The following is a 17,537-nucleotide window of genomic DNA, read 5'->3' as shown; positions in this document are numbered from 1 at the left end:
GCCTCTAGAACTGTGATAGAATAAGTTTCTGTTGTTTAATTCACTCAGTCTATGGTACTTGGTTATGGAAGCCTGAACAGGCAAAGACATTCCCCTTTTCTCTTTGATGCCCTTCCAACCCAAAGCTCTGGACCTTCCAAAACCCTCTGGTCCCATCACACTTGGTCTGTTCATCACCAAACGAGGCGTACACTCTGTTAAGGGATAACTTGATCAATATGTTGCTTGTATAGTGCACATTACTCAGCCTAGGTGACAAATGTACTTCTCCTGGGCTCTCCTAGAGATAGTACCTTGACAAAGAAGGACTGACTCCATTGGTGGGAATTTCACGCCTCATGGAAGGCTCGGCATGTAGAGCCTATCTATATATCAGGATATATCTGATCTTGGTCAATACCCATTCACTGAGCATGTAAGTTTTGAAAGTTTAAAGATTCATAGATTCAAGAACTATGTGTATATATATATAAGAGAGAGAGTCTCAGTCTTGGGTCTCTTGGGGTCCAAGCATGAAGTTTACACAGGGAAGTGCATTGAAAGTGTACTTTTTGTGGGGACTGAGTGATGATTTAAAAAAAAAATGAATATCTCGTTTATACAACTAGCATAATAATGGCTATTTACCCAGGCTAAAGGGCCACTAGGCTACTATTTCATATTATACAACTTATGTAATTGTAGAAAATTTTAACACACAGAGAGGTGGAAAGAAAAAAAAAGAAAAGAAAAATCAACTATAATTCTACCACTCAAAGATAATCACTATAACATTTGGTATTTGTCCTGACATTCTCTCTCGCTCGTTGTCTTTCTATCCATCCATCCATTCAGCTATCATCTATCTGTACATACACATATATATTCTAATGTATATTATATATTCACATATTTATAAAAACGATATCATACTTTTTTCTCCTTCTTAATATAATACTTTGTAGACATCTTTCTACTGCAATAAGTATGCTATACAATAATTCTTATAGCTGTAATATCTCATTATATGGCTATGCAATTATTATGCTCAATCCATTATTATAGGGTATTCAGAACTTTTTCATTTTTTCCTGATTATAAACAATGTTCTTATATTTTCTTTATTTTCTGTCTCTCTCTTTCATATAAACCTCTAATCAGAAGTTTATTTCCTTATAGCATAAGAGATAGGAATCTAAGCGTATTTATTTCCAAATTGCTGGGCAGTTCTCTCAATATTAGTTATTGAACTATCTCTATTTCCCTATCAGTTTGCAATACTTCATCACACCCTAAATTCCCAAAGTTTCCTTTAGAGTTTCTGTTGTGTTCTATTCTCCTGTTTGTATAACTGTATGATAGGGATACCCTCTTCAACAATTATAGTATTTAATGTATTTATTTGATATCTGATAGAGGAAGGAAGCTCTCATCTATTTTTTTTTCAGACAAATATTCTGACTTTGACCAGAGACACTCACAATGAATAAAATGAATACATTTGTGTTTATCCTCTCTGATCGCTCTTTCTTTTCTAGAAAAAAAGCAGGGTGAGGAGATTACACGAGCACGAAGCAGGCACAAGGATCTGTGTGGAGGCCAGAATGAGTCACAAGCTGAGTGATAGGTTCTTCACAGGTGAAAAATTTCCAAGCAGCCAGCGCACACTTCTGGGTTACTCTCATCACTCAACGTGAAAGTCAGCCGCCTGTGACTGTCTCCTACTAGACTAGGGGCTGTCAGACCTCATCACACATTAAAATCATCCAAAGAGCTTTTCAAGTAATGATGCCCAGACCCCATTCCAGACTGAGTGAATCAAAATCTCTCAGGCAGTGGTGTCAAGGTACTGGTGCATTTGCAAAGCTCCCCAGGCAATGCTATTGTGCAGCCAGGGCTGAGATCCAATGCACAAGACTGTACACTTCCTGTACTCAAGACCTGTGCTATTTCTCCACTTGGGATTCCCAGTCCTTTGTCCCACTCCTGATGTGTGGAGGAACACAGCAGAACTGAACCGAACTCAGATGAAGCCACTAAGATTCATACATCTCTACTAGTTCTCCGAGGGAAAGGGACATAGATTATTAGTGCCCAACAGTACTTGTGAGTCCTCTTGACTTTCTCACAGCCACACTGGAAGAAGTAGCTCTAAGAGGGAGGAGAACAATCTCCCTCTTGGCCCAGTAAAGATCTCAGTTCAAAGTCTGAAATTAAGAGGACTTGGAGAAACTCTGGTCTGTCCTCTCATTTTAACCACTCGGAGCTCAGAGAGCTTAAATGACTTTGCAAGGTGGCATAGCTCTTCGTGGCACGTCTGGAACTGGAACCCTCTCTTCTCATCCCAGATATCTGTGTTGTACCTTGCTGCCCTGTGTGAGTCCGTGTGGGTGAGTATGTATACATGTGTGCCTATGAGCACATAAGAAGGTGGATGTGTGACTGGGTGTGTGAATGCGTGCATTTGTGCATGTGGGCCTGTGTTTGTGTATGTGTGTACAAGGAATAGCAGGAAGCATGGAACCTGAGCAGAGCTAGATCCCTCCTACAGAAGTAGTCACATTATAATAAATAGAAAATCAGGAGACTTTTCTCCTCTCTTTCCGGCAGTTGGTTTGCTGTGTTATCTCCGTGTTGACCTCAGTCCGGTTCAGCAGTGTTTGCCTGGGAAGCAGGGTAGGCCTCCAAGTGTCAGCACCAGCCGTGCAGGAGGTGCTCTGCGCTCAGGTTTACTGAAATGGAATTCGGGGACCAGCTATAGCAGCGATCTCTGACTGGGTCTGGTGCGAGTTGGTGTGTTGGGACAGTGGGGAAAGCATGGACCGTGCCTTGACTGACTTAGAGTCCAGCATTGCTCTCTGGATAGATGGCAGTTTTCTCCATCTGTAAATTCAAGTCCAATAGAAGTGGCTATCCTCGTGTTTTGCTGCATGTGTGGTGTCCTCCTCGGTCAGTCCTCTCTTTTCATCGCAATGTCCTCCAGGGTGCTTCTTGGCCAGGCCTGAGAGACTTGGATCTTGGCTCAAGGCCTGCTTCAGGGGACTCTGTGCTGAGACGGCTTAGCCAGGCCCAAAGTCCCTCTTCCTTCTTCCAGTTTTCAGGGAGGCCGCCTGGAGAAGGCAGAGCCTGCCCAGGACAGCCTTTGATGGGTCTGATCTGAGAGCTGGGCCCTGACGTAACAGAGCGGGCTTGTTAGATCCAGAAAACCTAAGCTCATATTTTCAAGGAAAAACCTCTGCAGAAACAAAATCAGCCAAGAGTTGAGTGGGGCAATGCAGAGTGGAGGCTTACCTGAGCAGTTGGAAATCACCGTCTCACTGGCTTTGCTTTTAGTCCAAATAGTTCGGATCACAATGGCATAGATGACGCTGTGGAAAGGACCAAAGGTGATATTAAAATGGCTGATGGATCCCTACTGTGAGGACACAGGGAGAGGATGGCTCCCGCCTCCCTGATTGTGAGGTATGGATGAGCGTCTCTCAACCTCACCTGCCCCCTACACTTGCTGATTATAGAATCACAGCTGGTCAAAACCAAGAGCCACCATAAAGATCAGCGGATGCAGCTACTTGTTGTTGTTGAGGAAGGTTCATCCTGAGCTAACATCTGTGCCAATCTTTCTCTACTTTATATGTGGGTCGCCACCACAGCATGGCTGACAAACAGTGTAGGTCCATGCCAGGCAACGGAACCCATGAACCTGGGCTGCCAAAGCAGAGTGCACTGAATTTAACTACTAGGCCACAGAGCTGGACCCAGCTACTTGTTTTTCACATGAGGAGGCTAAGACTGGTGAAGTTAAAGGATTTCTGTAAGATAATTCAAGTGGTGAGAGGTATAGCTGAGATCAGAATCCAAATACAGGATTTGGAGTCAGAAAGATTTAGATTTGTAACCAGTTCTTCTACTTGCTGGTTGTGTGACCTTGACTTTAGACTGTTTTTATTGTGGCCCCATGATTCCTGCCTCTGGTGTTCATACCTTCATGTGATCCTCTCCCCTTGAGTGTGGCGGGACCTGTGACTTGCTTGTAATCAATGCATTGGGTGAAGGTGAGGGGATGGATGCCTGTGGTTACATAAGAGTGTAGCTCCTGTCTCACTAGTGTCTCTCTCCATTGTTGGCTTGGAAGAAGCAAGCTGCCATGAGTCCTACAGTCCCAGGAGATTAATTCTCAAGAACCAGTGGGAGCTGAGAAGATCTTTCTCCAGTTGAGCCTCTGATGGCACCCCAGACACATTGATGGCTGCCTTGTCTGAGCAAATGAGTCGGGTAAGCCATTTCCAGACTCCTGACTCTCAGAAACTATGAGATAATTAAGGTATAATGGTTTAAGTCACCAGGTTCATGAAATTTGTTATCCAGCAATAGATAACTAATACACTTAGTAATTTGAGCTGAATGTTTGTGTCGTTCCAAAATTCATATCTTGAAATCCTAATGCCCAATATGATGATGTTTGGAAGTGGGGCCTTTGGGAGATGATTAGGTCATGAGGGTAGACCCCTCACAAATGGGATTAGTGTCCTCATAAGAAGAGACCCGGCAGAGCTCCCAAGCCCCTTCCACTATGTAAGGATTCAACAAGAAGTCTGCAACCTCAACAAGGGCCCTCACCCAGCCGTGATCTCAGACTTCCAGCCTCCAGAACTGTGAGAAATCAATTTCTGTTATTTACAAGGCACCTATTCTGTAGTATTTCGTCATAATAGCCTGAATGGACTAAGACATTGGGCCTCAGTTGAGACCGTAAAATGGAGTTAATCATACAAACCTCTTAAGAGTCTTTTAGAGATCAAACGTGACATTTAATGTGCCAAGCACAGTGCTTGAAAATTAGCAGAGACTCAATAAATGTCATTTTCCTTACCTTCTTCTTTCTCCATTTTTCACATCATATCACATCTACTCTTGATATAATCTCTGTCTAACAGGAAAATGCATTAATGATTCAAAAGCATCAGCAAATTTTGTATCTTATGTCCCCTTTGATAAACATAAAAATTTATATCCTTTAAAAATGTTATTTGACATTTTGAATATTTTAAGTACTTCGACTAAAAACTTTGGGAGAAAGCACCGCTTTGTTTTAAAACTGCATAGACTTCTCTCTTGAGAGTCACTTGTTTAAAAGAAAACAGGGCTCTAGTCTGCAGTAGCTGACAAAGCACTAATTGCTTTTAATAATGTTTAGAATATAACAATGAATGACTGTGGTAAACCCTCTACTCCTGTTGCTTTTCCCTTTCTTGCTCAGTGAACCCCTCCAAGGGCTCCAGGAAAACTTGGGGCCTTTTTGTGGTATCCCTGCTCCTTCTCATATACCTGCCCGGGGACTTTTCTGGAATTTGTATGTCTATGTTAAGGAAAAAAATGAGAAAAATATTACTAGGCGCCTGTTCTTTACTCTGAGTATCTGTTATAGCAGGAAACTTTTCTTCCAGGGAAATGAAATACGAAGCAATGTTACAACCACCTTGAAGCATTAATTGTGTATTATCAATGCACTCCCAGTGCTTAATTGATCAATAATTCAAATATTTATTGACCATCAACCATATACATAATGGAAAATGAAGAAAGGTCTAATGTGTTAGGGGTTTGGGCCTATGTGGCCCCCACCTCATGTGCTTAGGACCACCAGGCAAGTGGAAAGCCAGTTCCAGCTTCACTGGTAGCTGGGAAAACCCAGGTACACCTTTCATTTATTATCCAAATCAAGGGCTTCTCAGAGTGTAACATCATGCATCAGAGAGACCTCTGAATTATATTGGCCTCCTTTCTCCTCCCTCTCATTTCTTTCATCCAGTTAATCAGCAAGTTCTGTGGATTGCCCCCTTGATATCTCCATAATTTGTACCTTCCTCTCCATTCCTGCTCTTCAGCATCAGTTCGGACCCTTATAATCTCTTTTGTATATTTTGATGATTTTTTTTATTGTGGTAACATAAACATAACATAAAATTTCCCATTCCAATCATTTTTAAGTGTCCAGTTCAGGGGCATTAAGCACATTTACAATGTTGTGCACATCACCATCATCCCTCTCCAGAACTTTCTCATCTTCCCCAACGGAAACTCTGTACCCATTAAATGCAAAAATATGGAAAGCTTCATGAACTTGTGTGTCATCCTTATGCAGGAGCCATGCTAATCTTCTCTGTATTGTTCCAGTTTTAACATGTGCGCTGATGAAGGGAGCACCCCTTATAATCTCTTGCCTGATTATTCCATAATCTTCTAGCACTCTGCTACCATCTCGAATACCCAGGCTGCCATCTCAACTGGAGGTCTAGGACAGAAAGCCATTCCCTGACTTAAAACCCCACCAGTGTCTCCACTTTCCTGTAAGATAATATCCAGTCTCCTAAGCAGGACATCCGAAGCCTCCCACAACCTTCCTGGCCTTCTTCACCTTGAACATCATCACCCTGCTTATAATCATTTATTATGCAAGTAATGTATGATTACAATGGAGTAGAATGCTGTGAAGATAAAATGTGGGGTGATGCAAGAGTATGTAATAGGGACCCTGACTGGTTCCGGGGGTCAGGGAAGCCTTCCCAGAGGAGGTGAAATTTCAGCTAAGATCTGAAAGATAAAATAGTTTTTTAAATGCAGATGGGGGTGATCATTCAGGCAGGGGGAGCAGCATGTGCAAAGGCACAGAGGCAGGATGGAGCATGGCACATGTGAAGAACTTAGAGAAAGACAGTGTGGCTGAAGCATGTGCATAGACAGTTTGTGTGGCCTAAGAGGAGGATGGAGAGTGAGGCAAGGACCAGATCATGCATGGCCTTGTGTGTGGGGTTAAAGGTTTTGAACTTTATCCTGAAACAATGGAAATCCACTGAAGGGCTCTAAGCAGGAAAGTGAAATGAAACATTTTCTTTCAAAGATCAGACATTCTTCAGTATATTTAATCTGTTTCTATGCATAGGTATATGCTGGGATAGGAATTGAACAGTCCTGGAAGGGTATACAAGAAATTCTTAACAGTGCCACTTCTGAGGAGTGGGACAGGGAGGGAAGTGGGAGGAAGATTTTTACTTTTTATTTCGTACTCTTTTGTATGATTAGCAATTTCCCAAATAAAAATGATGGCCCTGGCTGTGGTGTGGAGCAGAGATTGAAAAGGCTAAAGAGTGGATAGGAAGCCATTTAATTAGACTGAGTGAAAGATGGTGATAGTCATGGGAGTGTCTACCGACTCAATTGTCTTTGCATTTTATTCCATCTCTTTGTGAAATGACTATGGTAGCGTGGCCTGAAGATAGGGAAGAGAGAATATGCTCTGGAAGCAATCTGAGCCATTTGGTTTAGGAATCCTGAAAGAGAAACAAGAGTCGTGTGCCCCACTTCTCACCCCAGTATCCATGAGGGCATGGTCAGGAGGGAAGCGGGCAGTATTGAGCCCTGCAGTATGCCAGTCTCGCTCTAAAGCACTTTACATCCTTGTCTCATTAACTTCATCAGTTAACATGGTACTGGGCACTGTGTGGTAAATGCTTAATACATATTGATTGTCAGTTTTATTTCACACAAGTTCTTACTTTATGATTTCATATATGAACTATGGGCAGAGGAGTTTATTGCCCCCATTTTATGGATAACAAGGGTGAGGTCCATGACTAGAGAGTGTCAGAGATGAGATTCAAATCAAGGTCTGTTGGCCACCAAAGCTCTGATGTGATGTTGATAGTGACAGTGGTAGCGTCTTGCTCACTATAACAGTCAACCAAGAATTATTCCAAGCCCTTAGTGGAAATTATCTCATTTACTCTCTACAACTACTTTATAGGGTCGATGCTAGTATTATTTCCATTTGCTAGATGGGAAGACTTCAACTTTGAGAGGTTCAGTAACTTGTCTGAGTTTAAAAAGCTGGAGGATGGCAGAGGTGTACCATAGCCTGGATCCTCTGACTTCAAAGGCTTGTTAACCAGCATATGATGCTGTCTCACAGCAAGGAGGGTGCACAATTTCCTCTGGGGCATGTATTTGGGCTACATGTGGTTTATATGTTTCTATTTACTTCCTGAATGCCCTCTTTGATTCCTAGATCCCCCCCTGCTATGGATCCCATAGGACTCTCTATACTCTGCCATAACGCTCATTACATTGTGTTGTAACTTCTCTCTTAATTGGTTGCCTTCTCTGTTATACAGGAAGATCCCTGAACCCAGACACTATGTATGTCTTGCCATTTCTCTATCTCCCTAGCCTGGACCAGTGTCTGGCAGAGAATATGTGCCCTACAGGTATTTCTGGGAATGATGAATGAGTGGAAAGAGGCATAAAGGGTCAGGGTCTCAGAAGCATATCTGTGTGTAGTTGGGCTCAGGGAGATGTGAAGGCAGACACAACTTTTGGGGAAAATGTAGTAATAGCTTGATACTTAAGAAGCTCAGAAAAACTTATATATACAGTCTATTGGTATCAGGTTCAGTGGGCTCTCAGGACACAGAAAGCCAATCAAAGGGATGCCCCTAGTGATTCACTTGGTACCACTGAATTAACTGACATTTCCTAAAGGTCAGAGTTTACTCTGATGACTTCAGAAGTTCAGATAAATTCACTGATGTCTGGAACCAGTAAGTATGGACAGTTGGGTATCAGTGAGGATGTTTTTTGTAGCAAGGTACAGGAAACTCCCAACTCAAATTGGTCTAAACAATTAGAATATTTCTTTTTTCCCATATTTGGGACTTCAAAGGGTCAAAGCTGAACTTTCTTTCTTTCTTTGAGGAAGATTAGCCCTGAGCTAACATTCGCCACCAATCCTCCTCTCTTTTCTGAGGAAGACTGGCCCTGAGCTAACATCCATGACCATCTTCCTCTGCTTTATATGTGGGACGCCTACCAGAGCATCACTTGCCAAGCGGTGCCATGTCCACACCAGGGATCCGAACCCGCGAACCCTGGGCCGCTGAAGCAGAACATGAGAACTTAACCCCTGCCAGGCTGGCCCCTCAAAGCTGACCTTTAGAAATCTGGGTTCCTTCCATCCCTTCCTCTTTTCTTTTTCAGTGTAGGTGTCTTCGTAAGTTAGGCTGCAACAGCTCCAGGTGCAATCCAGAGACAGCAATGTCCAGAAGAAGATGAGAAACCATCTTTTCCAAAATCTCTTAGGAGATACTCCCTCACATTTCATTGGTTAGAATTGGATCACATGGCCATTCCTGAACCATTCACATGCCCGAGAGGAGGGGTTGCCATGTGTAGCTTAGAGTGGAATGGATATTGGAAATTTAATCACAAACATCTACCATAACCTAGCAAACTAGTAAGAATGGCTTTTTCAAAAGACATAACTCTTATCACCCCTTGGGTAACAGTATAGGATGTCACTTCCTTCACCGATGTGAGGGGTCATCTTCTTTGGCCTTGGACCTCACGCCCATGGACAGTGCTGGGCAGGCCCCTGGGGTCCTTTGGCTCATCATGGCCTTGTATTCCACAAGGCTACCACCCTCAGCATGGGGATTTCCCACAGTCTGGTGCCCATTCCTCAAGCAAAACAAATTGGTATTTTCATATAACACAAATCAATGCTCTATGACAAATATGCTTTTTTCTACTTATTCCTTTGCAATTGTCAGCCATGGATCTTTTATGTCTTTATCTTTATCTCTTAGAAATAAAAATGATAGGAGAATGAGAAATCAATTAGATGGTAAGAAAATAACCATAGCCAAAGTACAGCAATTACACCAAGGCTAATAACCTCCTCAGCAAGAGTTAGATAGTTACGTCAAGTGAATTTTGAAACAACAGGAGTTGTGTTGACCCAGAAAACAATATATTGCCTTTACTGTCAGTCACTACGCTTTCAAGTCTCAGGAGCCTGATTTAGTTGATGACAGAACAGCTAACTCTTTACTCATACACAGCTCTCAGGAGAGTTTGCAACAGATCATACAACTCCTATTACGTATATATATGTGTGTATATATATATATATATAGCACATATCAATTTGGTAAAGATATATACATGTATATGGCATGCATGAGTAATAATGAAGATGAGGAACGGTTAACAAAGTGAGTGAACGCCTTCTTCGAGTGGTATCTTTTGTCTAGTTAAGCTTGGAATTAAGAGTTTAACTTTATCTAAAAGAGCCAAAAGCAACAGAATCAAACTCAGAGGGCAAAGTGTGGTTAAAAAGGAAAGAAAGAAAAAAAAAAAGAAGTTAAACCTTAGCTCTGAGAGACGAAATTGAAGCAACTTATCCTAGGAACTAGTTGGAAAACAAATTCCTCACAAAATTCCACCAGGGCCTGGTTTTGGTTCAAGAAGAGAGGAGGAGCTGACGGAGGTAGAGGATGCTGTGTGCCCAGAGAGAAGCTCTTTCTTCGGCAGGAGCCTGACCACGGAAGAGTGAACGTAACGACTGGGCAGGTAGGAAATGCTTCAGAGAAGCGCAAGGACTGAGGGAGCTCATTTGGGACTTCCTTAGTTCTGCCGTGGCTGGAAGCAAGGAGTGTGAAGAGGATTTAAGGAGGCCTTAGTCTGATGAGCGCTGAGTGAAACTTGCTTTTGAAGACATCCCTTCTAATCACCAAATCATACTTTGCTTTTCCCAATGACACTAAATAATGCACAACTTGGGCTGTAGGCAAGTTTCGGGAGAGGTCCCGGTGGGAAGAAGCAGCTCGAATTAATGGGGGGAATTTAGGACAGTAAAAGAGCCAAATGATAGATCTGTTCAGACAGCGCATCATGAGCCACGTGGCTCGCGCACTGTATCCGCCCCGCTGAGCAGGAGTTTTGACTGATTTCACCAGCTGATGGGAAGTCAATCAGGAGAGAAGCGAGGACATGCACTGTTACTGAAATCAATGCGTCAGTTGCTGGTGACAGCCTGAGCTGCTTTCTTACCACTATGACTAGCCTCTCTCCTCTTCCCTGTGCCCCTTGAACGCAGCTATGACTTACCTACGACTGACTGTCTAAATAACCTTCACCTTTCCTTCAACTTTCCTCCCAAGTTCAAGTTGGCGGAGAGGAAGGCAGTGAGTTGAGATAAAAATGTAGATGTTAATTTGTGAATTCACAGAGATCACGGGACAATCTCCAATCTCAGCAAGGCTGCTGGGCTGGTCATGGAGGTCACCGTGCTCCTGCCCAGCTTGACCTCTGATGGAGAGCAAGTCATTTCGCTTCTTTTAGCCCTAAGTCTACTCTTGTGAAAATTCAGGGGCTGGACTATATGATGGACAGCATTTCTCCAGCTTTAGTATTTTACGAGAATAAAGATGAGCCAAAAGCAAGAACAAACGATAACCCGTAAAGTCAGAAAACACTTGAAAAATACCTAACCCCTTAATAATCAAAGAATAGCATATTGAAACAATGAGATACATTTTTTAACTTCTATGTTTGGCAAAGATGTAAGGAAGACATGGTACCACTTCTGTTGGGTCAGTGGAAGAACAGTCAGAGCTCCTGTTTGCTGTTGGCAGGAATATGCCTTTTCTGGACGGTGGTTTATGAATATCTGTCAAAAGTCTTAAAATGGGCATCATCTTTGCTCTAGCAATTCCACTAAACTGAGTTCCGAGGAAATCATCAGAGACTCATGAATAATTTTAAGTACAAAGATTTTTATCACAGCATTGTTTATACTGTCAAATATCCAAGGCTGGTCTTCCATCCCCCAGGACAAGTTATGGGACACATCATGGCGGGCTTGGGGATGCATGAGAGGTGCAGGAGGAGCATGGCCCACGTACACACTCAACACGCCAGATGACTCCCTGCAGTCCCCCATCCCATCCACCCTTGCAGGGCCACCCTCTCAGAGGCGATCCTGCCATGTGACCTAGTGAGACCCTGCCCTGTCCAGGTGGTCATGGTCTTCACAGCTGAAAGACCATCTTTGGCTCACCATTGGTTGCAGGACAAAAAGAACCTCCTATGGCTTGGTTGCTAAGGCCCTTCACCATGGAGCCTCACCCCACCCAGAAAGAGCTTATTGCCAACTTCTCCCCCACAGGCACTGTCTGCCTGTCCTTCCTTGTCGCCACACACTCTGACCTCTGGTGGCCAGGAAACCTGCTTTCTTTCCACCTTCCCCTTCTCCTGTCTGAATCCTTCCCTCCTTCAATGGTGGCTTCCAAAAAGTGTTCCCTGCCGTTACCTGACCTCACTGCACACACTCTCTAGCATGTTTTTTGTGCGTACTGTGCTTTTTATTCAGTTTTGTTTCAAGTATGTCTACTTTTTCAATTACAAGATTTCTGAAAGTGGTACCAGGTCTTATATTTGAAAGGCTGCATGATATAGGAGAAAGAACAGGTTTGACACGCGACAAACCTGGGTTTAAATCCTGTGTGATGTTGGGTAAGTTACTTAACCTCTCTGAGCTTGAATTTTATCATTCATAAGATGGGGACAGCAATAGTTATTTCATAGAGTTGTAGTGTGGTTAATGGGATAATTGGTAGTCGTTTAGTACAAAGCCTGTTCCATGTTACTCAGAAAAGGTTAGTTCCCTCCTCCTTCTTCCGCTTTGGAGCAGTTGGACTTAGCACATAGTAGCTTTAGGTAAAATCCTGTGGTCTGGCCTGTTCTCCCAAGGACACTAGGAATAATGAGTGGCCTACAGGGGAGAGAGCAGCAGTTGGCAACCCAGGAAAGCCCCCTGTGGGTCTGGCCTGCTGGCCTCTTACCTGATGATGGTCAGAGGGATGAAGTACACCAGGAAGGCCACGATGGTCATGTACGGGGTCCAGTAGGAGTCATCAGGCCACAGGGCCCAGCACTGTACTTCACCATTGGGGAGCTTCCTTTTCCCAAATATGATCAGGGTGGGAATGGAGAACAGGAAAGAGAGGCCCCAGGCAATCACAATGAGGACCTTGGCTTGCTTTTCTGCTCAAAGAAAAGAGAGGGATGCCTGGGCATCTGGAAACATCCTTTGGGGAGCACAATTGGAGTCGAGTGTAGAAAAAGATCTCTATGTGAGAGGAACTCTGGACCTCCCAGGGCCTCAGTTTCCTCATGTGTAAATGGGGATCACAGGACCCGCATCTGGGGCTGATGCAAGGATGAGAGAGATTAGGGAGAACCCCTGCACAGAAGCTGACACCCTGCCTGGCATAAGGGCGGTGCCCCCTAATTGCTACTTCTCCTCTCCTGACTTGAAATGTCGAGGCATCCATTCCCATAGTATCAGGGAGCTCCGTTTGTCCCATATACATTTAACGGTTTGCTGTGCGAATGCGTGCCTCTGGTTACCTTGCTGATCTTCAAAGGCAGGGACGCAGCCTTGGTCCGTCTGGCGTCCTTCTGTTGTACCATAGTGGCCCCCCCAGAAACATCCAGTTTAAATTTTGATAATACATTCATACATAATGTATAGATTACATATATATAAAGATGAAATAATAATATACATGCTTTAACCTAATTATTTTCTCTAAAAACAATTTGACCATCTTTTTGTGTCAAGAATTCTGCGTCTATACAAGTGGCATTCAGAATTTTTCAGGTAGTAAGAGCTTTTCTCAAATATAATTTTATCTTCAGCCCAGTGCAGGAAGCCCAGGTAGCTCAGGTTGAAGCTGGGTGAGAACCAGAAACTTCCAGACCTGCCCTGGAGTAGTTCCACAAATTGAGCCCTCAGTGGGCCAGTGTGTGAAGTGCCATTTGAAGAGTACTGATAAAATAACATTTTTCCATGGTTACGTCAAACTCCGATTTTATCAGTAGCCTATTATTAAGTATTTAAATGGTTTCCAATTATTTTTTATTATAAATAATTCATAGGTATCTCTTGGCACTGCTCTGGTTGTTTCCTTAGGATGAACTCTTATAATCAGAAGATTTGGGAAAATATTGTTAAATTTCCCCCAAAAGTGTCTACAATTTTTAGGCTCCCATAGGAAGTGTACAGAAGTTCCCATTTACTTACATTCTCTCACCCCCAGAAGATTCTTCCTCTTAATCTTGTTATTTGGTTGGTAAGATTTTCTATGCAAATGTCTAATCTTGCAGTTCCATAATTAGTAGTGAAAAGAGCATTTCTGTATATCTTTTATTCATTTGTGTTTCCCTGTTTCTTAACACTTTGTGCATGTCCTTTGCCTACTTTTTCAATTGGTATGTTCTAATCGCTTTGCCAGAGTTCTTTATAAGGATCTTAGCTCTTTGCCTGTTATATGTAAACGTTTTCTATTTGTCATTTTGTTTTTTAAACATGTTTACAATGTTTATTATTTATATAAATAATTTTAAATTTTTATATAGTAAAAACTATATTTTGCTTATTGTCTCTGCTTTTGGTATTATTCCTAGAAAGATCTTTTCCACACCAAAACTGTAAAAGTTTTACCCACACCCATATCCTTTCATGTTTAAAATTTTTACTTTTTCAGTCCAACTGGAATTTCTCTGTAATTAGCTGTGACAGGTGGTGATTTAACGTATTTTTAAATGGCTCGAGAGCTATTCTAGCACCACGTACTGACTAATTCATTCTTTTCTAACTGATTTGGTATTCCACATGCTTTACATTAGGTTATTCTGGTTCCAGTGTCATCTTGTTTTAATTATCAAGTTTTATATTATGTTTTAATTTCTGGCACTGCAGATCCAGCTTCATTATTAGTTGATGTTTTCCCAATTGTTCTCATATTTACTTTTTCCTGAAGAGCCTGAAAATCGTCAACTTCTCTGGAGTTGCTGGCTAAGGAAACTACCACTTCAGTGAAAAGCAGTAAAAAAAATCAGTAAAATGTGGCCTCCCAGTGTCCTCTCCTTCCTCTGGTTTGGTTGTCACTGCCTTGTGTCTGCTCAGCCACGTGGGACTCCCTCCTGGCTTCCACCTGCTCCATTCTTCGTGGGAGAGCTCTGCTGCTCCATGAGAAATCTCCTTCTCCTGGCTTCTCAGATAAGACGCATAAACTCCTAACGTTGCCCCTTACAGCTGCCCTTGAATTCCCATGAGCTGTAGCCCCAAGACGACTCCAGCGTAGGTTCCCTGGACCCTCTCACGCCCTCTTCTCGCCTACCACCTCACCCTATAACTATGAGGACCTTTCCGACTTCCTACAAGGCCATGCAGCTTTCTGAGGGAGCTTGATCCCCATGTTAAACCTGCTCGCTGTGTACTGGGAATTCCTTGAAATTTCTGATATTTGGATGGCATCTCTCCTTGGCTCCCATCCCAGCTACAGGTCTCCCCCATTTGTATGTTTCTTCCATGACTTCAGTTGGAGTGGGGCAGAAGAAGGGAAAATGGCTAATGTCTGTTTCCAAGCTTTCATCTTTCCCCGAAGCTATTGGAGATGATTATTTTCCAAGCGCCCTACATCGAGCCTCTGTTAATTTTGTAGTGATGAAATAAATTGCTTCACATCTTTAAAAGAACGCTATAATATTCATTGCTGCCTTTCTGGTAATTTAGGACTCTGTTTGTGATATTGCACAGTGTCTCCTAGAACTAGTCATATTTCCCCTGAGCTAAACAGTTGATTTTATTTTTGGCCTGATGAATATGATGAGATATGGAACTGACCATGTTTCCCTCTTGGCTATGGATCCTGAAGTCTTCAGCTCCAGCAAGTATCCTGGGACACCCTTTACACATTTTCTTATACTTATTTTCCCTTCGCTCCTATTTCTTCCCCTTGAAACACTCTAATGTAGGTGTCTTTTTGTATACACTACATTCAACTCTTGCTGGAGCCTGCTGGGCGTAAATAAGTAGATGGATGAATCAGTGTATTACATTCTTGCATACACACATCATAAACTGTCTCTCTAGTTTCCCCTCATCCCATTCTCTGCCTCCTTCTCTACGATAACCACTAGGGCCTGACAGTGTCCAGGAGGCTTGGTGCTGGTTGCACAGCTTCCATAGAAACACACACGAAACCTAGAAAATGCCTAAAAAGGGTGTAAATTCTAATTTGAATTACTTTTAATTGCACCCAACACAACAATATGTTTCTGGTGTGAAATTACCTTCTTGCATGTAAGTCCCTGTGGTCACTATGGCTAGTCCAACTCCCCAGAAATGAGGACAGGTTAGTGTGTGTCCTTGTAGGCGATTCTTATTTTTGTGGGACCTCCCTTTTTCTTGCCTTCTCTCCTTCTGCTCTTAACTTTCTCATTCTTTGTACACAATGTCTAGCATTGTTTTGAGTTTCCTTCTTTACGTTAATGTTATATTGTATGGATTATTGTATTCATTGTTTTTATCACTCAAATTGTGATGTAGATCTTTTCACGTGAGTGTGTACTACTGCCCACGGCTCTATTATCTCCTCATTGAGAAGCAGGATGTGTAGTAGTTAAGGGCATCCAAGCTAGACCCAGACAGACCACGTCTGGGTTCAAATCCTGCCCCTTGTACCTACTAGCTGTGTGACCTTGGATGAGTTACTTTAACTCTCTGAATTGCAATTGCCCAGACTGTAGGGTGCAGATAATAATAAAACCTACCTCACAGAGCTGTTGTGAGAATTGAAGTGTTTAACATACCTAAAGAACGTAGAATCATGAATGGCACATAGTATGCAATCAAGAAACCTAAGCAACTGAAACCTATGTGGGATAGACATTCCTCCATTGAGGGACATCAAGGTTCGCACTGAGTTCCTGCTAGTCTAAGTAAGGCTACAATACACGACACATGCGTATACACACACCCATGTGGGTGTTTCTCCAGAGACGATATCGAGAAGTAGAATTTCTATGTCAAAGGGCAGCACATTTTATATTTTAATTAGATATTGTTAATTTGCCATTCAAAGTATCTGTGCCAAGACTGTCTAATGTACTGAAGAGTAACTGATGACATTAATTCAACTTAATTCTAAAATTCTGCTTGCTCTACTAATTTTGCTTCCTTAGGTGTAAATTCTGCAGAATGGTATTTTAAATGTATTATCTATTTTCCAGTTCGGCTTCGTCACATTTTTTATGATATTTGATTGTACCTCATCTTTGTAGTCAAGGTTTCATACTAGGTTCCTCATTTTATCAGTTTGCACAGCCTGCTCGGGAGAGCATAGGGCAGGTCCACAAACGTTGAGTGCTTACTTGCTTTAAGGGGTCATGGAGGAGAGTGGGCTCTGCCTGTAGACAGAGTAATGGACAATTAGACCTGTGACTAGGTACCCACCATCCCGGGACCTTCATCCTAGCTATCCGTCTGGGAAGGGGGAGGATGGCAGGAAGGGAGACGTGCCGTGATTAACCCTCCTCATTGTGTCCCAGGAATCACCCTGCCAGTTACCTTGAGTCCTTCTTGCTCTGAGAGTTTACATGGTCCCTTCAGGACGTGCTCCCAATACTCCTCCCACAGTGCTGCGGCATCATCTGTGGGTATTTTGGGCTATGTGGTTTCAGTCTTCCCTCTGACCCAGCTTCTTCTTTCTTTTAGGAATTCCTCACTCTCTATGGATTGAGAAGGATTTTCCTTGTTTCCAGGATGATTATCAACTAAAAATATCTTTCCAATTATTTCTATGGTTTTGGGGCAAGGATGGCAAGGGGTTTGTTTCTGGAAAATGAACAAGTTGAAGCGGGGGTGTTCATTTTTT

At 42.7% G+C, this 17,537-nt stretch overlaps 1 protein-coding gene and 1 non-coding gene across 2 annotated transcripts in view; both read right to left on the bottom strand.

Moving 5' to 3' along the window:
- The window catches only part of NPSR1 (neuropeptide S receptor 1), a 150,216-nt gene that overhangs the window by 17,762 nt on the left and 114,917 nt on the right, over positions 1-17,537 (bottom strand). The window contains exons 5-6 of the mRNA XM_014838764.3: positions 12,657-12,858; positions 3,271-3,347 (exon numbers count right to left, since the gene is read on the bottom strand). Of these exons, the coding sequence (XP_014694250.2) occupies positions 3,271-3,347; positions 12,657-12,858 (279 nt within the window). The remainder of the gene's footprint in view (positions 1-3,270; positions 3,348-12,656; positions 12,859-17,537) is intronic.
- LOC123288347 (U6 spliceosomal RNA) lies at positions 6,077-6,183 on the bottom strand. The gene has a single exon (XR_006532015.1). It is a non-coding gene; the product is annotated as a U6 spliceosomal RNA (small nuclear RNA).

Source organism: Equus asinus, chromosome 1 (assembly GCF_041296235.1).
Source record: "Equus asinus isolate D_3611 breed Donkey chromosome 1, EquAss-T2T_v2, whole genome shotgun sequence".
Classification (NCBI taxonomy): Eukaryota; Metazoa; Chordata; class Mammalia; order Perissodactyla; family Equidae; genus Equus; species Equus asinus.
The sequence above is the reverse complement of the archived record's forward strand: the minus strand, read 5'-3'. Positions and strand labels throughout refer to the sequence as shown.